Source organism: Pholcus phalangioides, unplaced genomic scaffold (assembly GCF_987345545.1).
Source record: "Pholcus phalangioides strain wild (caught in Gottingen) unplaced genomic scaffold, Ppha-v1.0 ptg000022l_1, whole genome shotgun sequence".
In the NCBI taxonomy this organism is placed as follows: Eukaryota; Metazoa; Arthropoda; class Arachnida; order Araneae; family Pholcidae; genus Pholcus; species Pholcus phalangioides.
The window spans coordinates 18,018,162-18,045,957 of NW_028301615.1; the positions used below are offsets into that span (position 1 = coordinate 18,018,162).

At 38.1% G+C, this 27,796-nt stretch overlaps 1 protein-coding gene across 1 annotated transcript in view; it reads left to right on the top strand.

Annotated features, from left to right (window-relative positions):
• The window catches only part of LOC149069923 (lysosome membrane protein 2-like), a 51,981-nt gene that overhangs the window by 20,064 nt on the left and 4,121 nt on the right, over positions 1 to 27,796 (top strand). The window contains exons 2-12 of the mRNA XM_089249772.1: positions 16,000 to 16,160; positions 16,276 to 16,420; positions 18,059 to 18,295; positions 18,404 to 18,495; positions 19,903 to 19,952; positions 20,071 to 20,140; positions 21,377 to 21,549; positions 22,920 to 23,038; positions 24,250 to 24,323; positions 25,544 to 25,595; positions 25,727 to 25,879. Of these exons, the coding sequence (XP_089105898.1) occupies positions 16,000 to 16,160; positions 16,276 to 16,420; positions 18,059 to 18,295; positions 18,404 to 18,495; positions 19,903 to 19,952; positions 20,071 to 20,140; positions 21,377 to 21,549; positions 22,920 to 23,038; positions 24,250 to 24,323; positions 25,544 to 25,595; positions 25,727 to 25,879 (1,326 nt within the window). The remainder of the gene's footprint in view (positions 1 to 15,999; positions 16,161 to 16,275; positions 16,421 to 18,058; positions 18,296 to 18,403; positions 18,496 to 19,902; positions 19,953 to 20,070; positions 20,141 to 21,376; positions 21,550 to 22,919; positions 23,039 to 24,249; positions 24,324 to 25,543; positions 25,596 to 25,726; positions 25,880 to 27,796) is intronic.

A 27,796-nucleotide genomic window follows, 5' to 3' on the forward strand; every position in this document is an offset into this window, starting at 1 on the left:
ATGATTACCGTGTTCGATGAAGCACGCGTCGCTGTCGCAAAACATGTGCGTAGACGTTGTGTTACATCAAGGGTGTTCAACCTTTCGGCGAGTGCAGGCAAGTAAATTGGTTTGGAAACGTGTCGCGGGCCACTTGAGTTATCTGGAAATGTGCTGCGGACAATTTAAGTTATCTGGAAATGTGCCGCGGACAATTTAAGTTATCTGGAAATGTGCCGCGGACAATTTAAGTTATCTGGAAATGTGCCGCGGAAAATTTAATTTATCTGGAAATGTGCCGCGGACAATTTAAGTTATCTGGAAATGTGCCGCGGACAATTTAAGTTATCTGGAAATGTGCCGCGGACAATTTAAGTTATCTGGAAATGTGCCGTGGACAATTTAAGTTATCTGGAAATGTGCCGCGGACAATTTAAGTTATCTGGAAATGTGCCGCGGAAAATTTAAGTTATCTGGAAATGCGCCACAGACAATTTAAGTTATCTGGAAATACGCTCCAAATCACTTAAATGATCTGAGAATGATCCGAGAATGAATGAGAAAGTCAAGAGCCACTAAAATAATCTATAAAAATGCAGCGGGCCGTTTAAGTGAACTGACAATGTGCAGAGGGGCTTCTCAAGCGATCTGGAAGCGTGCCGAGGTACAACTTGAGTGATCTGAAAATGTGACGCCAGACACTTAAATAATCTGAAAATGTACCTCGAGCCACTTAAGTGAACTGGAGTTGTGCCGCGGGTCTCTCGAGTGATTTGGAAATGTTCTTGAGGCCGATTAAATGATCTAGATATGTAACATTGGCATTGAATGATCTCGATATGCGTCGTTGGCAGCTTGAATGATCTGGAAAATGTGCTGCGAGACACTGAAATAATCTGGAAAACGTACCATGGGCAACTTGAGTGGTTTGATAATCTTTCGTTTGCCCCAATGGAATGGTTTTGTTCTTTATTTATTTACCATATTCGGCCCGTGGTTCGTTGGGGTTGAACATGTATGTATTACAACAATGGGTTCTTCTAAGTTCCCTAGAAGAAGTCCATTGCGTGGGGGAATTCGAACAAATATTCGGATACTTTCCCGTCCCGAGACATAAAGCTCAGGAAATGAAAGAGTCAAGAATCATGATGTTTTAAGGGGAGAAGATTGCACAATGTTAGCGTGTATTGCCTTTTTCAGAGGTAAAGGGCCTAGGCAGTTGACCCACATGCCCTGGTGATTATGAAATAGAAAAGGAAAAAAAGAGGGGCGTCTCAAACACTATAAAACATACTCAGAAGATGATCAACTATGAGAAAAAAAAAAGGGGTGGAAGGCACTAGAACTTCAGTCAAGAACCCGTCATGTCCTTGGAGTACCGACTAGTAAGAAGTAAAAAAATAAAAGGCACCTTAAGGCATCCGTGACTGTCTTCAATCTGCTTCGGCAAATTTAAGCAGGTAACCATCTGAACATGAGCACAGATTTCTCTTATTCGGTTACTTAAAACTTACTATGCATTTTTTTTTTTTTTTTTTTTTTTTTTTTTTGCATGGAGGTCCTTTTTTTCTGTGACCTTTTTTTCTCACTTCGTGCTGTTCCCTATTTATCTTCGAGAGGAAGACGTTTTTAATGGCAAGAAAAATAACAAAAAAATATGCGATATATGGGCGAAGAAAATCTTCTCCATTCATCACATCGACTTTCATTCACGAAACAAAAGTCACTCATCCGTAAGTTTTATGGTGATCTCATGATGGTTCTCGTTTCATTGAAGCTCTTAAACCTATGAAGAAAGTTTCACCGAGTGACTCACAATTGAAATGCGCAATTTTTAAATGAAAATCAATATCGGATGGAGGGCGGGGAGATAATTATTAACCCCGCCCCCGTGCAGAGTCGGGGGAAAGATTAGCCACTCCCCGAATAACGGTTGCGGGGAAACGGATTTCCGTTCCAATCGAGGAACTGGATTAACTTGGAAATTGTCCAACAAATACCAGAAAAAGAGTGGCATCAATTTTACAGATTTTTATTTCATAGTCAGTTGATGTAAAATTTTTGGGTATAGATGTTATTTTTCTCGATTTCCCATTTGCTTTCATCTTCATTTTAATGAAATTCATTAAAAAGTTTTTGGCTCGAAATTGGTTTTTTTCCCCCATTCTCTGTGAAAAAATTACGTATTCCATTCAATGTTCTTAGTCAAATTTCATTTTTGATTTCTTTTTTCCTTTTCGTATTTTTCTATTTCACTTCCAATTTTCCTTTCAATTTTGCAAAATTTCTTTCTAAGATTTTAATTTCATCTTTGCCAATTTACTTTTGGATTTCATGAAAATTATCTATTTACAAATTTTTCTCAATTCTATGCAAGTTTTACGTTCAGCAAATTTTCTAATTTTACCAAAATTTTCAATTTAGTCAAACTTTTTGCAATTCTTTCTTCATTTTCAATTTTCTTTCAATTTCATTAACCGTTCAACTTCTTTTTAATCAATCTACTTCCACTTTTTCAAAAAAAAAAATTATTTTATCTTTTAATTTCTTAATTCGAAGATTCGAGAATAGTTTTGATTCTTCTTTGAAGAAATTTCTTTTATTTATTGTGAATTAAAATCAATTTTTATCCTTTCATCTTTTCAAATTTAATTAATTTTTGTTATAAATGAAAAATCAATTTTACTGCCAAATTCCAGCTGTACACATTATATTCGTCCCATTCATCACCAGACAACGACCATCGCTGATCAATCAGAAATATCATCGCTTCCTGGACGACGTTCCAATTCCGTAAAACTGACCGTTTCTCTGAGATGACCATTAAGAAGTCATCGTACCTTTAATGACCATCATAACAATCCAGCACAGACTACCGTTATGTCTTTATCTTGCCATTTACAAGTTGTATTCGTTGTCCTTCAGATTTTATATTGGCCAAAATATCCATAAAATTTTGAGGGGGAAGGAAGCCACCTCAAAACATTGCCCTGCAACAATGGAGGGGGTTTGATAATTTCTCAATTATATTCCGAATATGTAATGCACATACACTGAACACCGTTAGTTCTTTTGTCTATTTCATAACTCGATGTCCACTTCATATACAATAGCGACTTCTCTTCTTTCTTCCGCATGTAACAAGACACGGTCCCATGTGTTTGAGAATATCACAAACATTCCGCTCCATGTTTTTCTCCCGAGAAAAATCAATGTTTTTCATATTCATTATTCTTTTCACACTCTTGTGTTTCATTGTTTCATTATTACTGTAAAAAAATAAAATAAAATAATGGTAACGACGTGAAAAAATAGAAGAATGTGACCACAATATGAGGTCACACCCAACAATAGGCATCCTCTTGGACAATCCGAGCTCATGTGGAACGGTTTTTTCATTGATCCGAGATTCCTATCGGTGGCACGCGCCCGTATCGACCTACCATAGAATTCTTGTCTCAGTGACCGTTACTGACTTATACTTGGACTGCTCTGAATAGACGCTTCATGGGCGGTCCAGATCGTTTCGGGTGCACACACACACACATACGCGCGGGATTATCGAAGGATGATCCTTGATGCCATGAAAAACATGGTTTGTTTTGATATCATACCCATGTGATGATTCCTATAACTATGAAAAGCTCTGAAATTATTCTTCAAGGTCAAGAGGTTGAGCAATGAAGCATCCGTGGTCCGTGAAATTTCGATAATTGTTTCCCGGAACGAAGCTCTAAGTATCAATTCAATAAATTCAAAGCACCTCTTGGGAGAAGAACTATGAATGTGTCTGATAAAGCATGTGGTGATGGTTCACGAATCAGTTGTTTTTTTTCGTGTGATGTGTGAAGCAAACCGTTGTTAATCATAATAAACTTAACAAAAACACGTTTGAGCTTTTTATAATTAGGTAAATGTTCCATTCGGATATTCGATATATTCCTTGGACCTATAAAAATCTACCTTTTATTGATAGGATATGACCCCAAGAATGCAAATAGTTGTACTACTGACTCGGATGTGTGAACCCGAGAGTCTTGAAAATTTTCAGGATTTAAATTCCTAGTGAAACCTAGCATACTTACTCATAAAGGGTTTTTCCTATATGATAAGCATTGAGGGTAGATTCTGAATAAGTGAACGATTGACTCAGCAGTGGAACTTTGAATCTTAGTACGAAAACAATTAACTCGGATACGGGCCCGATAACCTCAAGAATCGATCGACTCTGATACAGGCACGACAATCTGAAGAGTCGATTGTCCGACTCGGGTGCAGAACAAATTCCCAATTAATAAACGGTTTATTTGGATGACTATGATATGATATTCTTATGCAATGGGTACAATCTCGAGATCCTGAAGAACAGATCGACTCACTTACAGGACCAAGAACTTTAAGAGACAGCTCATTGGGATACACGCACCAGAAATTTAAAGAGTTGACCTATATCTACTCAGATTCAGGCCCGAGAATCTTAAGATTTGATCAAAATGGATTTAAGCCTGGGAATCTGAAGAGTTACTTAGCTACAGGATTAAAAATCTCGAGTCTAAGAATAGAGTTGATCTACTCACTGGCGAGTTATACAAGTTGAGCAGTGGCGGATCTTGATTTTGTGGGGCCCCAGGCGTAACCTGATCTGGAGGCTCCCTATTGACCTTACTGAATCACAGAATGGATTATCTTCTGGTTCGTTTCAGTGACCCCCCCCCCTCCCCAGGAAGTTGACCCCTCTACTCTACGCTAAAACACGGTCTTAGATTCTGCGCAAAACAACATTAAAAGAAAGTTTCAATATCAACGCAAAATATTATTTATTTATCAACATTGTAAACACTCATTAAACACTGCCCGGGAATCTCGTTAATGAAAACGAAACACGTGCAGAGAACATTACGCAAATTACAACTTGCAGACTGGATGATCTTCTGGTTCGTTTCAGTGAACCTAGAAAGGTGACCCCCCCCCCCCCCCCCACTCTACGCGAAAACACGATACAGAATCTGCGCAAAACAACATTAAAAAAAAAATTTCAATATCAACGCAATATATTATTATCTATCACACAACATAGTAAACACTCATAAAACACTGCTCGGGAATCCCGCTAATGAAAGTGAAACACGAGCAGAGAACATTATGCAAAATACAACTTGCAGACTGGATGATAATAATATTATTAATAATAATAATAATACAATATTTACTGAATTTTCAGGTTACAATAATTTCAGAGCAAAGCCCTCATTTTCCCACCCAAACATGTGATTCAATGGTAATTTGTAATTATAGTTTTTATCATTATTATATTATTATTCTAACGGTGATAGTTTTTTTAGAGATGGTTATTGCCACGAGCATACGTTGCTGTTCATTAGTCACAAATTATCCTTATAGCCACTATTTTTCCCTTTCTTAGTCTCTTATCATTATGCTTGTCCCTATATCTTCGGGGCTCGTATCCGCAAGTGCCTTTCGAACTGGATCAAGAATTTAAAAAAACAAAATTATCATCGTCTTAATGGAGGAAAAACTCTCTCAAATTATTACGTAATAATAATTTCTTTCCGCTAGTCTCGAGATGATAACATTCTTACATAGCTCGTTTGGACAGATATATGATGTCTGAAGACATCGTGTTCAGCCTTGATGTTTGCTTCCTCAGCACTTTCTGTTGCGTCTTCGACTTCGTGATTGTCTCACTTTTTTCTTACCTGAAGTTCAATGTTTGATGAATCTGGGCCAGCGTGAGATGATTAAATGGCTGGCATCTTATTCCGACATTTTCTAGGGCCCAGAGGTCTTCAACCTTTCAGACATTGCTGGGCCGGATTGAATTTTTCAAAGGAGCCCGTGGGCCGTAAAATCATACCGTTAGATATTTGTATAATGGTATATAGAGATTTATAAGAACTTAATGTAATGCATAGTGCTGTCTTAAGGCCCTCAAACGGGAGGCCCTCCAATTATCGAAGAACTATTTTTTAATTCTAAAAATATTTGTTTCATTATGAGTTTTCAATAATTAGGGAATTATTTCTCTCATAATTTTTTTTTATATAGTTTTTTCTCTATTTACTACTTTCACGAATTATGAAATTATTTTTCTAAAAATATTTTTAAAAGTAATTCTGAAATTATTTTTTTCATTAATTCTGAAATTATTTTCTTCAAATTCTGAAATTATTTTTTTCATTAATTCTGAAATTATTTTCTTCAAATTCTGAAATTATTTTCTTCAAATTCTGAAATTATTTTCTTCAAATTCTGAAATTACTTTCTTCAAATTCTGAAATTATTTTCTTCAAATTCTGAAATTATTTTCTTCAAATTCTGAAATTATTTTTTTGAAATTCTGAAATTATTTTTTTCATTCATTCTAGAATTATTTCATTCAAAAATTCTGAAAGTAATTCTAAAATTATTTCTAAAAATAATTGTATTTTTTTTCCTTAATTATAAATTTTTGGCAATTATGGAATAATTTCTTCAGTAATTCTGAAATTATTTGCTTCGGTAATTCTGGGATATTTCTTTCAAAAATTCTGAAATTTTTCCTTTAAAAAATTTCTGAAATTACTTCTAGAAGTACGTAATTATTTCTTTCATTGATTACAATTTTTCATAAATTAAGAACTTTTTTAAATAATTTTGAAATTAATTATTTCATTAATTATGACTTTTCATCAATTACGAAATAATTGCATAAATAATAATTGAATAATATTGTCAATGATTCTGAAATTATTTCTAAAAATGATTAAAACATCTTTATATATAAACTAGCAAAAATACCCGGCGCTTCCCGGGTTTTCTTCAATTACTGTGAGGATTGAAAAGTGTCAAGCCATTATAAAGGAATAAACTGTTATACATAATAGTAACGGCATCAAAAGAAGTGACAAACCATTGTAAAAGCATGTGCATGTCTGAAACGTATTGTTGGGAAACCCCGGTAACCAAAGTTAACATTCCGAAAGTGACCTGTTGTGGCCCAGGAACCATTGTTGCCCGACGTGTTTTTCGCCCATTTCGGGCATTTTCCTAGCTCTGATGAACTTTTAAAGTAGCCTGCGGTTCAATCCCGGTCCTGTTTGGTATCTGTGCAAAATTTGGCGACGACCGGTCTAAAATTGTAGATTTGTAATGTAAAGAATACACATACATACTTATTTCCACATTTATATATATGTATGTTTATTTTATAATATAAAGTATGTATGTTTGTTCCCTATACGAATCTACAATTTTAGACCGATCGTCGCCAAATTTTGCATATATACCAAACAGGACCGGGACTGAACCATAGGCTATTTTAAAAGTTCTTCAAAGCTGGACAAATGTCTGAAATGGGCCAAAAAAACTATCGGGCAACAATGGTTCCCTGGGCCCCAACAGTCACTTTCGGAATGTTTACTTCGGTTGTCGTGGTTTCCAAACAGTGCGTTTCGGACATGCATATGCCTTTACAATGGTTTGTCACTTCTTTAGTGCTGCCAGTATTATAGTTTATTCCTTTATAATGGTTTTTTGTCACTTTCCTCAATCCTCCCAGTAATTGAAGAAAACTTGGGAAGCGCCGGGTATTATGGGTAATTATTTATAAAAGTAATTAAAAAAATTATTTATTTTAGAAATCATATCAGAAATATTTCGGAAATGGTTCTAAAATTATTTTTGTCCTTAAGGTGTTTTTCAGAAATTCTCTAATTACGCATATCTTTCAGATGCTGAATTTTCCCTCCCGAAATATATGAAATGAGGGGGGTCCCTAAAAGTGTTCGGGGCGCCGAGTCCCTTGAATTCTCTATATCTCTCAGTTATAAGTACCAGGGCCATAACTAGGATTTTTGTCGCCCCCACAACTTTAAAATTCGATAATTTTATAACGGTGTTCTTGGTTCCCACCTAAAATTTCCGCGTCCCTAAATTTTACATCCCGGAGCAGTTGCACCACTGGCACCCCTCTAGTTCCGGCCCTGATAAGTACTACACCACCGTGCACCACTATACCGCCGTGCAGTTCTCAGTAGCACCGGGCTTTATATAAACGAAAGTTATTTTAAATTCAATCCCCTTTTAATGTGAAATGGCTAAACTATATTCTCAAATTTGTCGACATGCCACGGCAATCTCCGAGGGCCACATTTGGCGTTGAAGACCCCTGGTCTAGAGTGTTTTCCAACGACTTTTTTCCTCCCCGGAATAATTCTATTTAAGAAATGGAATTTCCCGCGTTCGGCCATTGACCCTTGCAGTATTAAGTAAGGGCCCCCACGTCAACTACTTACACACGTATTTAAGGATTGATATCCGTATGATCAATCAACTGAATGACGCGGGCCACATTTCCTTGGAAAAAAAATTAAAAGATGGTCTCCTACCATCGCCCCTCCTGTCATGACCGTTCACTGACCTACAGTTGGTTACGCGGATCTAGAAAGATGTTAAAAAGCCATCTTGCTGGTGGTCATGGTTTAGACCGGGCCTCTTTCTCTCATATCACCAGTGAAAGTGCTGTATGACGGAGGGAATCTTTTATCTTCATCCATGGGCCTTGGGATCACTTTTTTGTCACAGTTGACGGCAATAATTTTTCGTTTATGATGAAATAGAGCAGGGGTCTTCAACCTTTTCTGTCACGAGCAGAGCACCGTTTACGCAAGGTGTGGGGGGGGGGGGTCTTCAACCTACTTCATTTCAAAGGGCACCGCATATGGTAACTCTGGAATAGGCTGGAACTCAAATCGAAATTGTAACCCTTGACTACAGATCGAATGAGAAGTTTAATTGAGGTGTCTATTAGACTAACGGCCGTATTCACCGACACAGTTTAAACTACTATCGCAAGTCAAAGGATTAGATATCGACACGGATTGGTTAAAATCCTGAATTCAACCAATCCGTGTCAATTTTCAGTTCTTTCACCTGCGGTTGTAGTTTAAATTCTGTCGGTGGATACGGCCTTAACTGGCAGGAGAAGCTATCCACTGGAAACAGCAGGTTGAAGATGCCTGGTCCATGCACATATCTTGAAGAGGAGCACCCCCATATGGTATCCCTGACATATGCTCGAATTCAAATCAGAATTATGCTAATCTTTGACTATGGGGTGAATGAGGAATTTAACAGAAGTATCCATCAGAGTTAATTCGCAAGAACAAAATCACTCATCACCATCGAGCACTCTTAGGTGCTTCGAAGATTGAAGTTAACTGGTTAATACACATCATTTTAGAACCATGATAACTCTCTCTGTGGCATACACTCAAATTCCAACTATGTTAATCCTCGACAAACACATATCGCAAAAAGAGTACACTGCATATAAAAATTTCAATTAATTAATTTCACGCAAGATATACAGAAAACTGGATGTTGACATTTTAAGGAGGAAAAACTCACCTCTGTCTCTACCGGGAGTCGAACCCGAATCCCTCGTTTACCGGACGAGCGCTCGCACCACTATGCTACAGCGGAGATTGCGGTTTTCCTGCACTGGAGCGTATATATGCCGAACGGGACCGTTCAATGGACACATGCCCGTTCGGTATATATACGATCCAGTGAAGGAAACCTCTCTCTCCTCTGTAGCTTAGTAGTGAGAGCACGCGTCCTGCGAACGAGGGACTCGGTTCGATTCCCGGTATAGAGGCAGAGATGAGTTTTTCCCTTCCTAAAAAAAACATCTCAGAAAATAAATATCGTAATAACATCCAGTTTTCCATATATCTTGCATTAACAAGTGGAGAACGACATCACATATAATTAATTTCAAATAACTCCAAATTCAGGATAAACTTCCATTAATCCTACATTTTCGCAGCCTTGTACATATTTCTATCGGTGTTAATGAGTATCCCCTTATCATTCATGACCTTCCAGAAAGGAATCATTTCCAATACATTACGTAAGATGAGCGACACGCAGAGAGAGAGTTTTCTCTCTCATACTATCATGCATTACACGGAAACGAGGAACTTCGCATGATAATGTTAGGCATGTCAATTAACATGTAACGGAACTCCTCACATTAAGGGTTTTTTCTTTTTCAGGAAACACGAATAACTAGTTTTTTATTCATCTTGTAATATCTTATGCCTTAGATTCAAATACCAAAACAAAAAAGAATTACATCGAGTGCGCCTTTTCATTCTTGATCATGTTAGGCCCGCTCACCTTGCCTTTAACCTGTTTTAACCACAAGAAAAAAAATGGCTTCCATCTATATTTTGTCCTTATAATCCTTTTTTTTTTCTTTTATAGTATATCTTCATAATTAAATAATTTTCCTCTAATATTATTATTTAACTGAACGCTGTATCAGTTTAATTAGCTAGCGTCCTTACCGACAGGACTGGCCTATTTCATAACGAGCCTATTTCGTAAATAATTTTCAATGAAATCGTAACTATAAAATGCCTATTTTTAGGTATGGGAAAAAGCAAGTCTGTTTTTTGTTGCTTTCGATATGTCAAAAATGGCTGGTCTAAGTATGCTGGAATGTTTTCTTGCGTCTAGCTTTGGTTTCAAACTGTGTTTTTAAAATTAAAGAGAAGGGGCTCCCAACTGGATATCCGAGGAACCTTGAGGTTTCGTGATGATCCATTGAAGTATTGAAATCGGTAAATATCGATGGATACGAGCCGTATCTTCCAGTTTTCAAGGATATCTGCATAAAGATGTCTACCCTGACCTATCGTTTCTTAAAGATATCGTATTTATAGTCTTGCTTATAATAGAAAACAACAGATTTGCTATTACCATTGGAATTCATTTTGACTGATTCGTAATCAATGCAATCAATAACATGACATTGTATACTATGTGCATTCCAGGACTCGAGGATGTTGAAGATATTGTATATTAGGTCTTCAACATCCTCAAGGATACTAGAATGAGCATAGGTCTTTTTTTTAAAAACTCTATAGTCCCCTTATACCTAGACATTGAAAGCTTTGAATATATGAAAGTATCTGAAAGGTATTCTTCAGATTATATTTTTATTCTATTATACTAATCCAGAATTTTCAGGAATTCAATGAATTTTTCAGAATTCTCAGGAATTCAGTACATTTTTCATAATTTTCGAGAGTTTAAGGAATTTTTCATAATTCTCAGAAAATATTTCTGTAAAATTGAAGATTAAACTTTAAGATTACCAGGAATTTTGCCAAGCTATACAATTTATGAAGAATTTAGCAAAATCTTCAGATTTATCGAGAATTTGGTTAAATTTTCTGATTTATTTGGACTACAGTAAAACAAGATTCATGAAAAAGCAAAATTTTAAAATTTATGAAAAAGCAAAATTTCTAGATTTATCAGAAAACAAAATTTATCACAAAGCAAAATTTTAAGATTTACCTAGAATTCAATGAAATTTCAAGATTTATAAGACATTTTCGAATTTCTCAGGAATCTAGCGAAGTTTTTAGTTTCCTCAGGAATAGCTTATTACAGGTGATTTGATTTTCATTTAGCGAAATTTTCCTCTGAAATTCAAAAAAACTTTAAATTACATCATAAATTTAGCGAATTTTTCAAATTTCTAATGAACTTTAATGTTCTCTGGAATAGCTTCATTAGGAATTTAGAAAAGATTTTGAACTCGGCAATTTAGCGAAGTTTTTAACTCGGAAAGTTAATGAAATTTTCAAATTCCTCAGGAACTTGGCAAAATTTTCGAATTCAATAGGGCTAGTAGCTTTATCAGGAATTTACCAAAATTTCAAGATTCCTCAAGAACAGCTTTATTTTGGCGAAATTTGCGATTTTGTCTGAAATTACGTGAGACTTCCAAATTTTTCTGAAACTTCATGAAATTTTGAAATTTTCTCAGGAATTGAATGAAGTTTTCAGAAAAAAATTTTACAGAAATTTTTAAACGCATTTATCGAGAATTCAATGAAATTTCCAGATTCATCAGGACATTGCCGGGACTAAAAGGCGGGGAGCAAAGAGGGCAACTACCGCGTGCCGCAAAATTTAAGGCGGAAAATACTGGGTTGAAACAAAATCCCCGTAATAAAATTATCGAATTTTACTGTGGAAGGGGGGTGACAAAATGGTTACACATGTTTAAAATGTTACAAATGTTTTACATAAAAAATGACTTACACAATGCAGGAAATTTACAGATTTCATTCGTGTTATTGAATGGAAACCTCAATTACACCCATAACTTAAAGCGATCCCCACTCTTGACAATTATACACCGCAACTTCTGCTTGCCCTCACAAACAGAATGAACAAGTCCTAAACATCATCATCAAAGAAGAAGTAATAAGATTTCTCAATATTTTTTGGGAGGGCACGTACGTAATTGTTATCTTATTAGCTGCGATGTTATCGTCGATGTTGAGCAACTGTTTGATTGCTACCTCGAAACCAGAGATTCTCGTTCGTACAACTAACTCTCACTTTCCGCAAATCGGGAATAAATAAAATAAGATAAATGTCCACTCAATTAGGTCTTTTCAACTGCAGTACCAGCTTCTTCTTCCTGTTTCAGAAACTGGTTGAAATGTGGCCACACCATAAAGCTACCGTCTTAATGGTCATGTAACAAATGTTGTTGCCGACGGCTACACAAATCTCGTGATTTCGATCCATCCACTTCGTATAAATTTTATTCATTGCACTTTCGGTGAACGTGACTGTCACACTTGGTGTGTCTTAATGAATCGGTCGGGATCCATTAAGCTTATTAAGCCGATGTGTATAATCAGTAATGGACTCTTGTCCCGCTGTAGAGGGAGCCACGAGCATAGGTGTTTAACGTCACGTGTCGGTGTCGAACTAGATCAGTGTTTTTTAACCTTTTGCCCTTGCGGAAACCTTGAAATAATTTCCATATTCTAGAGCAGGGGGTGGCCAACTTTTCATTGTTCAAGGGGCCAACATTATGGTCGGCTGCGGCGTCAAGGGCATCACCAGGGACAGCACTCCGGTGTTTAAGCCGCACCAGTAAAATTACCCAGAAAACTCTCAGATTTATGTCCGCCGTAAGTATATGACTAAATATGCCGGACAATTTAGTCATTAAAATTTTACCTTGGGTTCTACTTCATAAACTGATACATACATATCCACTGTTTGTTCTGGTTCCCAGCAACTAGATGCAATGCATCAAAACTTATTGTTTCTTCCGCAAATTATTCCATTCAATTACATCCATAGTTTGAATTTTACAAACGAAACATCTTTTCTGCATTTTTCTGCTATTATTTTCAATACTTACTCCTAATTTAGCAACCGGTGAAGCCGCACGGGTCGAATAGATAATAAAGGAATTGGTTCACTCACCGGTAGATTTCGAGAGGAGTTTTATTATTGGGATGTGGAAAAAGTGCCAAAGCTTAGTCGTGCGGATAGTATTGACTATCATGGGTAAAGACGTGATGATACCAAAGCTCTGTAAGAAGAATTTCAATCAATTTCGTGAAATCAGATTATTTACAGCAGGAGTGAAAAACCTTTTCAGTCTGCGGGAAACTCGTATATAATGAGTGACCATATGACCCGTATTTTACTAGTCATTCCCACAATTTCGGCCGTTCCAATTTTTTTAAATAAAATTTCCCGTTTTTCTCCCTTATAATCAACAAGGCTCAGGTGAATTTTCGAAATCAATAATTAAGATTACTTTAATGACTTATAAATTGTATTACAATGTATATATAATTGTGCTCTAATTATAATTATTAGTTATAATCATACAAATATATTCATCTGACATATTTGTCAAACATATACTTTTTTTGATGAATTACATTTTGAAATGTAGTACACATAATTTTCCATGATTGGCGATTTTTAAGCTATTTTAGCGGTAGTTTTCAACTTTGTTTACTTTTGGCACTTCTTGACTGTAATTAGCAGTTTTACGTGCCTTTGATTCTTTTTTTTCGGCTGTAATTGACAACTTTACAAGCAGTTGACAGTTTTTCTCTTTTGGCTGAAAGTGGCAACTTTACTTGATTTGGAAATTTCTTTTGGCTGTAACTTGCAACGTTACTTGCCTTTCACAAATTTATATATATATATTTTTATCGTGTTGTGTGTATTGATTCTCAATACTTTTCTACCGGAACAACTGTCGTTGTACACACCCCCCGATTTACGCGTAGATTCTTGGCTGCTCACTTGACGTATTCGGGAAATAATTCAATTTCACTAGGGAAAACGGAAACTAAACGATTTTGTTCCTGAATACAGTGTGGTTCCACAGATTTTAGTTTGAACAAGTATCATTGACTGTAGACCTTGAACCATTGAAATGATTGATCGTGAGTCATAATATAGGTTAATGTGTACGCACGCTTATAGTTATATACAAATCGTAATGAGAGTTGAATGTTTTGTCAGCGTGAATCGGGAAACTTGAAAACTTGAAGGATATCAGAGGAATAAAATGGCAGGGAGAGAAAGAGAGAGAGAGACTCTATATCAAGTTAATGATTTGAGGAAATGTAAAACGAAAAATAACGGTGTTTACATTTATTTCTTACGTCTACGAGGAAAAATTTCACTTTCTCAATTTCTTTATATATTTTCTTGTCTTCGATGAGCTTGCAAATGAGAACGAGGCCGCCCACTAAGCGACTGGCTGAATGACAAGCAGCTGAGTGAGTAATCAGCTACCTTAGATCGCTAATTTATATTGACGAATATCGCGCCTGCTGCTTTCGAGAGTGAAATATCGAGAGCTAAATACAGTGCGATGTCGAGAGAATAACTCATCGTGGTTGTGAATCTTCTTACGAGTTACTAATTGGCAACAGCTCTTCTTTCTGCTACCCGAAACCTTTATAAGGCCTTTGTATAGCGTATATTTAACGGGACATCCCCTTTTTTTTTCTTTTTTTTTGCTGCCCTGACTTTTTTGTAAAAATGTTAAATTCTTTCAACAGTAATTTGTAACCTTCACTGAGATTGCGGATGATGAAGACAATTTGCGTGATTTATAAAGTATATAACAATATGAAATATGCTTACAAATATTTCACTTCACCAATGTTTAATGTGTGAACGCTTTTAAATGTTCCGCGTCTTTTCGGTGGAAATGTATTTTAATTCAATCCAGAGTTGCTGTAACCCTCTTTCTGTAATCATTGGCGATTTTTCTGACTGTCGGCATCTACTTTGGCGACAATTGACCCGTATTTGTGATTTTAATTTTCTCAATGAAAACCAATCATAGTCACACCGCATTTATAAGCTATTTTAGACTTGAACGAGTATTCCACGTAGACGTTATGTCATTTAGTAGTTAGCTCGTAAGTCGTAAGTACCATGGTGCTTACTGAAGCAGCCAAGAATGTTCGATGCTTTTTCCCGATTTAGTCTGGATCAGCAACTCGAATAGAACATTCACGTTGCCTTCAACGATTACGGTCACTGTGAACTGAGTTCGAGCCCGTATTTCAGTGGGCGCATGGATGATGCCCACGAGTCAAAGATTTTGACAAAGTCTGGCATCCAGTATGGATCTGAATCTTGCTCTACGTAATTATGTACAAGATTCATGCTCAAAGTGCCGTCTTAACCCACTGACGGGGCCTAAAGACAAGAGGGGCCTCACACAAATGAGAAGTAGTTCAAATTTTCGAGAATTTTCCAGGTACGGCCTCAAGAACATCACTTGGCCCGGGAACTCTTAAGACGGCTCTGCATGCACAAACCTAATATCTCTGTAGGACACCATGGTTTTTTTCAGTTGATTCTGAGTCTATTTTAAGAGCTTAGAACACAGCTATTATCTCACCCTCCCCCCACGTCCCTTAGAACATGTATATCATTTTAAGAGCTTCCTAGACCATCAACAGAGACCATCACTTTGTGAAAATCAATTCTATTAACTTCACAACATTTTTACCGTTTGTGATGAAAAAGTCTTCCTCGCAGTTCTTTATTTTTTCCTGGCGCCGATAATTTCATCTATTTTTCCAATTTGACCGATGTTTTGTGTTCAGAATCAGAAGTAATAACTTGAATTCTTTATTTCTCTCGCAGGAACTCGTCTTGAAGCCCGGCAACGAATTCTACGATATCTGGAAGGAGCTGCCTATACCTGCCACGCAGAAGGTCTATTTATTCAACATAACTAATCCTGTAGAGTACGAACTCCACGGTGCGTCACCGATAGTTCAAGAGATAGGTCCATACGTCTTCAGGTATGTACAAAAGCTTTCATCTTTCCCGTCAATGAAAGTCAAAACTGATAGTCACGAATCATTTTTTTTTTGTCTCATTATCCCATACAATTGAAAGGTATTTTACATTTTCTAGGGGAATCTGGAGGAAAGATAACATATCGTTTGACAACGAGGCAGGCACGGTCACTTACAAGGACTTCAAGGAATATACTTTCGCACCAGAGCTGTCTGTTGGAAGCCAGGATGAAGAAATATACACACTTAATGGTCCTTTACTGGTACGTTCAGAGCAAGTCTTCAACCACTTTTCATTCGTGAGCCCCTATTAATGGCACCCCGCAGCCTACAGCAGGAACCCCCAAAACCCTAGATCTTTGGCGGGCCCCCTCTGAAATTAATTTATGGATTTAAAAACAAAAACTGAGATAAGAATCGTTCCGCGACCCTGAGTTGGATCACCCTTCCGGCCCCACCCTTGTAGAGGCCATGGCCCTATTCATGCTCAGTATCAGAAATGTATCTTTCCCCATCGAGGGAACTTCACCATTAATATCATCCTTTAGTGCTGAAGTGCTATCTTTTTCTGGATGATGGGACCTTGCCGCAAACTCCATGCTTTGACGTTGTATGCAAATTTTCCTCGACGATTAACATCATCCTTCCGTTGAAGCACTATTTTTCAAAATGGGGAACTTCACCATTAGCATCATTCTTTCGTTGCTTGATGCATTATCGTTCCCGAATAGAGAACTTCATCATAAACTCTGCCCGTTTGTCGAAGCGCTATCTTTCTCCGACGAGGGAACGTCACCATTAACACCATCCTTTAGTTCAGTGTTTCTCAAAGTGTGCGTCGTGGCTCCTGGGGAAGTTGTTAACTTTATCATAAACCTCCACCATCAATAATCCCAAAAACTCCATCCTTCTAGAAGAGCCCTTTCTCCGACGAGGGAACTTGGCATCATCTTTTCGTTGAAGCCCTATCATGCCCAAATTGGGAACTTTACAATTAGCACCATTTTTTCGTAGAGACACTATCATTCCCGAATGACGAACTTCTTCAGCGTCCGTTTTTGAAGCGCTATCTTTCCCCCAACAAGGAAACTTCGCCATTAACACCATCCTTTTGTTGAAGCTACCTGAGGATCCCTGGTGGAAAAACTTTAACGTTAATTCCATCTTCTTGGAGTTCATAACGCCACAATATTTTCCCAGACAAGCAATGGTGTCAGAACCAGGGAGTGAAGGATGGATGGAAGCTACCTGGGGATCCCTGGTGGAAAAACTTTAACGTTAATTCCATCTTCTTGGAGTTCATAACGCCACAATATTTTCCCAGACAAGCAATGGTGTCAGAACCAGGGAGTGAAGGATGGATGGAAGCTACCTGGGGATCCCTGGTGGAAAAACTTTAACGTTAATTCCATCTTCTTGGAGTTCATAACACCACTATATTTTCCCAGACAAGCAATGGTGTCAGAACCAGGGAGTGAAGGATGGATGGAAGCTACCTGGGGATCCCTGGTGGAAAAACTTTAACGTTAATTCCATCTTCTTGGAGTTCATAACACCACTATATTTTCCCAGACAAGCAATGGTGTCAGAACCAGGGAGTGCTGTGGGTGCTCGAAATGTGGGTACCCAAGGTAATTTATGGTATGGGTCTGAGCACCCAACAAAACTGATACAGAAAACAAACTTTCCCGCTGAAAAATCAAGACGGGCATCCACAAGTTCCAAACACCTCCCACGCCCTGCCTCCCTTGTCGGCAGGGCGCTATCTTTCCTCAAATGGGAACTTTATTACTGTCTTCTGCATATTTCTCAATGATTCCACTGTGACTAGGCACTTGCGTCTAGTTTGTCATACGTTACTATTATTTATAATTGAAAATTTTCTTTTGTTCTCACACCAGGCGGTTATCAATTACGTCGAGGAATACTCGCCGTACTTACTAAAACCGATCGTGGTCCAGATCGCGAACGGAATCTTCGAAGCTTACAACGAAACTCTACTGGTCCACAAGACTGTCAGGGAACTCGTCTACGAAGGTTACCACGAGCCCATGGTCGAAGATCTCATGAAGATGATCGAGCCTTTCATGACGCTGCCCGTGAAGTTGATCAACAACACGTTCGGGATCTTGCACGAGGTAAAATAATACATAGCTCCCAAATCAATTTCGGTCTTGTGGCAAAATAAATCTCAATCGTATGATAAGTTGGGCGTTTGTGTTAACACGTGTTCATTGATTTTGCAGAGGAAACACATCGGTGATGGAGTTTTCACAGTCAATTCTGGAATCAAAGGTTTCGAAAACTATACGTCTATTGCCAGGTGGAATAATAAAAGGTAAGGGTTCATGCGTTTTTTCGAGATCTTTCTTTAAGAGATAACAGCCACAAAATTTCAGTGAAATAGCGATTATTAGGGCTCGGATTTTTATGGCTTTGCATATTTCCCTATTTTTACACGATAGAACATCTTTTTCATAATTTTCAGTAATTTTACGACTCGCATTGCGAGGTTGTTCAAACCCAACCGGCGCGACAGTGGTTTTCAGCTGAAGTCGGTTTTCTGTGGATCTCAACTGTGAGGCGCAAATACGAGACGAATCTCACTTTTAAAAAAGTCTCGTCTCAGAGAGGAAGAGTCCACACACACACACAACGGTACAAATCTTCAATCGTTACACTTCACTCATAGTTAGAAAAAAGGGATGGCAGATGGGGGCACTGCCCAAACAAATATCAAACATTACACAGAAACAAACTTCACGTCAGATTCACTACACGTACACGGACATTCCAACATTTACCATTTCGTAAGAAGTTCCGCTAAGGAATATGGACGAAGAACATGTGTGGTTTAGTAGTAGTAGTAATTTTACATCATTTTCCGTGATCTTCAGAATTTGAGGCATATTTTCATATTAAGGAGCATTATATATTACATATTTCAACATAACAATGTGAATAGGGATTACCCCCCCCCCCCAAGCTCCCTCTTCCATAGCTTCATTTCCCGCAATTGGCGAGTTCAGCAACAATTGGCAATTTTATTTACCTTTGACATCGTTTTTTTTTTGTTTTTTTTGCAATTATTGACAATTTTTCGCAGATAGTAGCAACAGCTGACAATTTCATTTGTGTACCTTTAGCATCGTTTTTTGGCAATGATTGGCAATTCCCTGTAATTTCCCCGAGGAAACATGGTCAGCCTATTTATATAAAAGCATATTTATAAGTTTTTACACGGCATATTTTTACTTCATTAGGGGCACAAATGTATTTTTTCGTTTTACGACGGTTATTTTAGGTCATAAAAATCCTAGCCCCCTAGTGATTATGATGCAATTCCGCGTGGGATGACGGTGTAGATGTCCATCTTCCGGTGTGTGACCCTGAATTCTTCTAAAACTCGCAATTATTCTCAACTCATAGCTAAGCACGTGTCTAAATTACATTTTGACACGTATAAAAGAAAAAAACGGCACGTGTGAAAGTAGAAGTTATAATATAGAAACGGCACAAAAACGAAAATTTTCGGATACCTTCAAACACATTTCTGTGGTTTTAACGACTACAGTGCGCTCTGTTTAGCTTCACGGAACATTCGAGACCACACATTGTTTGGTCTCCTCGTTAAACACGTGTCCTTCACGACACTACAAAATGGAAACTAATATCACGTGGGTCGTAACTCCTACTATGATCTCTTCATAATTATATAATTAAAATATCCTTTTTCTTCTTTCAGTTCCGTCAATTGGTGGGACGGATATCATTGCAATAGGATCAACGGAACAGGTATAAATAATTAAATATCGTATTAATCACTTTTTTCCTCTTAAATATTTTTATCGGTTGCAATCGATTTGTGAAGAAAAATGAAAATATTAACGACCGTTTCAATTATTCTCAATAGATGGCGCTCAATATAGTCCTGGCTTGACGAGGGATCAGATCCTGTATTTCTTTAATCCGAATTTGTGCAGGTAAAGTGAACACTTACAATCTTTATTCCGTGAGTTTTTTATTCGTAGCAGTCATTCGAGTGACTATTCCCCGCATTAGCCGGCATGCCGTGAAACTCGAGGGACAACAGTTTTTTTTTTAATGTTGGAGTCTGGTCCAAGTTCCCGGCATTCCGAAAAAAAAGAGGTTATGAAAAAGGTAATAAATTCAGTAGATCCTTAAAATAAAAATATTAAGAATTTTCCAGAATATGTGACTCCAATTTCCCGGCATGCCGGAAAATACAGGTATTCCCATGGTCCCCACATCCTGGAACAGTGACCCTAGACTGGGATCATTTGACGGGGCTGCCCCAGGTCCAGGCGCCAAATGTGAATGTGATACATATTGTATGTAATAAATCCGTTGAAAATTACTTGTATCGATATTTTTGATTTAATAACAAATTCAAGAAAACTTCGACTGAAAAAAACTGGAGCCTTTTTTTAAAAAAATATCGAGAGACAGAAAATCGCGACTCCCGGAAAAATACGGGACTATGTGGGTCATTTACAACAATGTAAATTTTTTTAAAAAAATCACCCCCCCCCCCTCCCAACAGCGAGCTCTGGATCCGTCCCTGCCCCTGCCCGGCTTTTCACGGGCCTTTCTATAGTTATAATTTACAGCGTGAAAAAGCAAAACGCGGCCGTTAACCTTCAACCATCACAGAGTAACTCTCCACACCAGAGAAATTAACAATGGAAACGTTTCCTCAAGTTCCTAACAACTAGCATCAGCTTCATTGAAATTAAATCGTCCAATTTTTACAGTGGATATCCCGTTTAAATAATTTTATGTTCTAAAAAAAATTTTTTTTCCTTTAAACCATAGAAGTTTTAATGCCCTCTAATGAGCAAATATCAGACCAGAAACTGAAAAGTTACAATTTTATGACGCTAGATGGCAGCATTTTTTGTGTTTCGAAGTCATTTTATTTATACGCATATATATATTGCAGGGATTTTAAAAATAAATATATAAAATAATATTATAAAATATAATATTTAAAAAATAAATTTTTAAGAAATAGATTTTTCTAAATATTGATATTTTATGGATGTTTGCCTTTCGAAATTCTCGCTCACAGAGGGCGCTACGCACTTTCTTGTGGTTTTGGTTTCTCTGTGAGACAAATTCTCAGTTTCTTGAACCCACGTTATACATAAATACTGTTGTGATTAACTATTTATATACGTCACTTACCTCATCTCCAGGTCAGCCGAACTGAATTTCGAGAAAGACGTCACCGTTCATGGTATAAAGACCCTGAGGTTCACATTGGCGTCGGACTCATTCGCGGCACCTCCCGTTAATCCAGACAACAAGTGTTTCTGCAACGGACGGAAGTGCCTCCTTTCAGGCCTGTTACCACTCAACTGCAAGAAAGGTAAGGTCTTATATCAAATGACAATAATGTACATTATTACTAAAAGCACTGCTGAGGCCATCGGGCGGTGCCCAAACATACCCATTCGTTAAAACGGCACTGAGGATAGATGTTTCGTCAAAATGATGAGTTCAGCGGAACTTTCGATAACGGACACTCCCCGTTAGCGGACACCACTCTCTAACGTATACTTTTTTTAATTACATGAACGGGCTTCACTGTGTTTTACTACCAATTGTCGGGCACTCCCCGTTAACGGGCAAAACTTTCGGGGTACCGAGGGTGTGTGTTATTTAGAGGTTCCATTGTATTTGGATTTTACATTTTGAGGCCCTCAGTATTAGGAGGTCCTGGGCAGAGATGTCCCGCTCGCCCGCACGGAAATCAATTTCAGCCAATATTTCATAAAAGTGAAACCTCTCTAAATGTCCACTCCCGCAGATGCGGCCACCTTCATTTTACAGTTAATATATATAATTATTAATATATATCAATATACACACACAACACGATAAGAGCCTCGGCTGACCATATTTTCTTCATAAAAATACGGGAAAAATCGGTATCCATAGATTATATCGCCAATTATTGCAAAAAATCTCTAAAGTTGCCAATTGCAGCCAAAACAATTGTCTAAGACCGGTTCTCAACCGATGCTCCGCGGAGCCCTTGGGGCTCCTTGTGCACTCTCCAGGGGCTCCCCTGCCGCTTGAGGGAAAATTTAAAAAAATAATTAGAAATATTTTTAAATAGTAAAAATAAATCAGTAACTTTGATGAATAATTAAGAAATGGGCCTACGGGGTTCCGCCAAAGAATTTTTTTACTAAAAAGGGCTCCGCGAGTCAAAAAGGTTGAGAACCGCTGGTCTAAGACAAGTAAGGTTCCCAATTATAGACGGAAAACTTGTCTAGAGCAATTACGGTTGCCAATTACAGCCAAATAATGTTGTCAAAAGTACATTTTTGCTGTGTATGTGACATTATTATAAATAATATATAAATCCATGATATTAGTCACAATTCTTGATTTTAAAAAATCAAGTAAGATTTGTTGAAAATAAGGGGAAAAACGGGACATTTTATATGATAAGTTGGGAGAACAAATTCCCGGGAATCCCGTAAAATATGGATTATATGGTCATTCTATACTTGTCATACTAGTTTCTGGCCCGCGAACGGCAGAGTTACCACACATCTGACCCAGTTGCGCACCCCTGTTTTGAATGGGTTTCCAGCTTTAAGAAGTATCTTTTAAGATAAGAAGTCAAAGTTGGAAACTCATCTATTTAATAACAACCATATTTATAACCCATTTATAACAATAAATGAACATAATTAATGAATGTTTAAAATTTTTGTTCTCCCGTAGGTGCTCCGTACGTGCTCTCAAATCCTCATTTCTTTGAAGCCGATCCTCAGTTGCAAACAGCCGTCGCAGGAGTCGATCCATCAGCCGATCAGCACAAGACTTACTTCGATATCGAACCGGTATGTGTTAGTTAATTAATACAGGGTGTCCCGTGAATTCGTAAATAGTTTACAAATTAATTTTTAAAAAAATTGAAGGAATTGAAAAATTTGAATAAGTAAAGACTTATTTTCACGAGGGGGGGGGGAATTCTTACTTTTGTACAGGAAAAAATAGTTCAACTTTTCGTCAGCAGAGGACGCTGCACAAAATCAAATCACCGAAAGTATGCAAATCAGCATCCTATAATGGTGTAGGGTGACTTCAGGGCGAGCGCTCATTTCTGAATTTTCCTCTTACTCAAGTTATATGTGCCGCTCACCTCTTAAATGCTCTGAAACTTGACCAGAGATCTTCCAAGTGATCTCTGAGTGTGCCGCGGGCCGCTTGATTAATCTGGAACTTCACCGTGGGTCACTTAAGTGCTTTGGAACTTTGCCGCAGGTCACTTAAATTATCTGTAAATGTGCCGCGGGTCACTTTAGTTATCTGTAAGTGTGCCACAAGCCGCTTGAATGATGTGTAAATGTGCCACAAGCCGCCGCTTGAGTGATCTGGAACTGTGCTGTGGGTCACTGAAGGGAACTGGAAATGTTCTTGGGATAGACACTTAAGGGGATGAAATGTGGAACTGCGCCTTGGGTCATTTAAGTGATATGAAAATGTACAAAACGGGCCGCTTGATGGATCTGGAACTGTGCCACTAGTCACTTGACCTGTAAGTTCATTTTTACAAAATTAGGTTTGAGGTCCCATGGGTTATAGGTTGAGCATGTATGCTATAAATTTCCGAGAAAAATCAATATAAGAAGCTATAATAAGTCTTTGTCTGGGGAGGACACAAACAATCTCCAGTTCAAAAATGGGAACCCATACCTAAAAGAATCTCAAATCTAGCAGGGAGAAAAAAAACGTTGTAAATTGAGTATACGTGAAATCCCTGGATAATCGATGTGTCGAATATTAATCGATTCAATTTAGCCGAAGGATCGTAGGTCGAACAACATGGATACATGGCCTTGCTCTGATTGTCCGCGTTAACTGGAATGACTTGCCATGGCCCGAGCCAGAGAAGCTAATTATAAACGGTTCTAAAATAACCATAATTATCATAATCGCCAACAAAATTTCTGAATATGGAGGCCGTGTTTTACGAAATTTCGATTATTAATCGAAACATTTTTGTGATTATTAACTCCCTTTCTCTTTTTTGTGTGTGTGTTCATTTTAGACGACGGGGTTGGTTCTAAATGGTGCTGTCAAGTTACAACTCAGTGGAGCCGTCAAGAGACTCACCCAATACCTGTAAGTATGCTCATGTAATTGCCGTTAGTTCATACTCTTGGTAATGCCCTCTTAATGACGTGTGTACTGTCAAGTTCGCGGCTACCAATCGGAGTGACGTGTTTAATCTTTTTTAACGAAACGTACGGCGTTTGCCAGACGTCCCCCTTTTTTTTCGAAAAAAATTGTTACAGTGTCTTGAAATAGGATAGAGAGACGATCCTTTGTCCCGTATTTGTATTTTTAGAGGAAGAATTAACGAGAACCCTCCACCCGAGTGCTTGCCTGAGATTTCAAATGATTTATCAGGGGCACGAAGACATTGGTATCTCCTACAAACAATCCTGGACCTAACGCATTGGGTTCTTAGCCTTTTTGTTAACCACATAGCAAACGTCATAGAAGGATATATGACACCCGCCGGTACTGCACCTCCGACCCACAGGTTCATGTGAAACAACTTCACCAACAAAGCTTTACCCTTCGCACACAGCATCCTTGTTCACATACACGGTTTACGACGGTGAACTGATTGTGGATTAGGAGCGCAAGTTCTTATAACCGTTATACCAACACCTTCTAGGGCAGCTACTGCTTTAGAAGGTGTTGGTCATACTCACCGAAGTTGCTCGTACCGTACTGCAAAACGTTTTTTATTCCGGTTTTTATGAATTTTTAAAATTTCTACGGACTTTTTGCCCTCCCTGTACACATTAGATCAGTCGGCTTTACCTTTGACGCTAACCCCCCCCCCCCAACGTCTTGCCCCTCCTCATATCTCTGCCCATGTTACCAGTGATTTTCTTTCATGCAGTGCCCTCTATCGACAAGAAATTGTAATAATTCCCCCCCCCAAAAGAAAAGAAATCCCTCTTAGGCCGGTATAACACTATAAAAGTTTGATAAAATCCCTTTTATAAAACAAAAAATCCAACCAATAAAACTCATAGGTTACATTCGAGCAAATGCAACCGATACTCTTATTGGTTGCAATTTTCAAGTTTCATCAATGAACTTTTATGAAACTTTTTTATAGTGTAATCCCAGCTTTAGGATTAACTTTTTTCGCCAACCGCATTCGCATTTATACCAATTCATTCAATTTTCATAAATTTTTAATCTTTTTACGAATTTACGGGGCACACCCTGTTTTTTTGTAAATTTTGTACCCATGTCATTTAACATGAATTTGTTATGTTTGTTATCATATTCAATGTTGTTTTTTTATTACTTTATTCCAGGCCTCTGAAGAACGTTGGAGAAAGCATCGTTCCCGTTTTATGGATGAGCGAGGTCAGTAATCACGTGATAAATTCTTCTGATCAATTGTCATTGGCATCTCTGTCTATGAATTTCAATGAGCCAATACTAATTGTGCTATTGCACACAAAAATTTCTTATTATTTCTTTTTCCTTCTCTCCAGGGAGGAACCCTCGACGCACATTTCGCCAACTATTTCAAAACACGAGTCCAGACTCCATTAGTTGTATTCAAAGCTTTATCTATAGCCGCGGTGGCTCTCGGCGCTTTGTGGACCGTCTCCGCTGCTTTCTTTGTGTTCTGCATAAAGGCGAAGGTAAGTCGTGCATTAAAAGTCATCGTTAATGTGTGATATACTCACTTCATTCGCCAACTTCTTCGTTCTTTCAAGTCTAGAATCAGATTCAAACAGATTTGGAAACTAATTTTCTAATTTTGGAGGCGAGTGTTTTTCGAATGAACCCCATCACGTACATGCTTTAGACAGAAAATTTCGAGGATCTCTATTCGACGAATCGGCGATAAATCTGGTAACCCCTTGTCCTACGTAACAGAACAACACGTTAGAAAAAGGAAGAAAAATAAATAAATAGAAAACAGGGGGAAAACAGTATAATAGAGATAGGTAGATAAAATAGTATACAATGCTATGCTCTCTTTCGCTCTTACATGTATATACAGTCGAATCCCGTTATAACGAACTCCAAGAGACCGGAGAAATCACTTCGTTATAACGAAATTTCGTTATAAAGGAACTCCAGGTCTCTGCATTTTCCCTATGTAAACTTATTTAGAGGATTAGAAAAGTGTTCGTTATAAAACGAGAATTTCGCTATAACAGGCGTACAGAAAAAACGGAAAGAAAAAAAACAACTTTGGTTCACAGGGTTACAATAAATTTTTGTGATGGTGGAGCTTCCGTTGCTTCTTCGCGATGGAGAGAGGAAAGAAAACACGGATAAAACTGGGTATTGGTTTTATTCCACTGGCATTTGGGCGAAATATTTCGTCTGTGAGTGGCCGTTCAAGTATTACGTAGGCAAATTTTTAGCCATTTTTGACCCCCCCTCTCCCCCTTTGTCAGCAAAAGTCCGCAAAACGCTGACCCCCCCCCCTACCTTCCCCCCTTGTCAGCAAAATTTCGTCATCAGCTCTGTCCCTCTGAATCCTAACTCATATTTTCATAAAGGGTGGTTGATGACGTAAGCATTATCCAAACCCCCCCCCGTAATCAAAAGTCAGCAAATCAGAAACCCCCTCTCCCCCCCCCCCCATCGATGATGGCGTAATACTTGAACGGCCCCCGATCGTAAAGGTTAAAGTCTGGTGTAACCTATTAAAGTTTCAGTGAATCCCTCTTTAGTACGTCATGGTCATTTACACCAGTGTTTCCCAACCTGGGGGGAACCCACACAAACGTGTGAAAAAAAAAAATTCAGATGTAAAGAAATAAAACTTTTAATGAAATATATGTGGGGGGAGGAGTGTGACTATTTTCAGAATCCAACAGAACCAGGGCCACCTTAACGTATGAGTCGACCGTGGCCGCGAGTGCATAAGTTACCTCATGATAATGAAATCTGATATCAATGGATGGGCTCATCCAGGCCACACTCCAGAAGAACATTCAATAAGTAGGAAGGTTGGAAGTGGCGGAGGCCCTGGATAAAAGAAGGTGCCAGGACCCGTGGATAAAACAAGGGGAGAAGAAAAAATTATCTAGAATCCTTGTGTTGAAAAAACTGTGCTTTTCACACCCCTAGACATACCTAGAAGGGTTATATACCCTTAAAAAATGCTTAAAAGCTTGCATTCGAGCCTTTCTTACCCCCTAAAAATAAGTAGAGAGCATAGGCGTGCACAGAATTTTCTCGATTGGGGGGTTTCAAAATGAATTTTCTTCTGAAGGGGGTTTTTTTCCTGCAAAATAATACTATAATCTCGGTCTTAGGGGGAAATTCCCCCCCCCCTCTCCTTGCGTACACCAATGAGCATGCGTGCATGCGTATAAGCCTTCCTTATCCCTAGAGAGCTTTCTTGCCAGTAGAAATATGTGGAGGAAGTGCGTAAAGATGAATACATCCTTGAAAAATGCATGGGCTCGAAGACATGGAATGGTACAAAATATGTCTTGTACACCCCCTCAGAAATGCGTAGTAGGCTAACATACCCCCTAGAAATGCGCATGAAGCAAGCTATACTTCACCAAACACCAACTCTGGACATGTCGCTA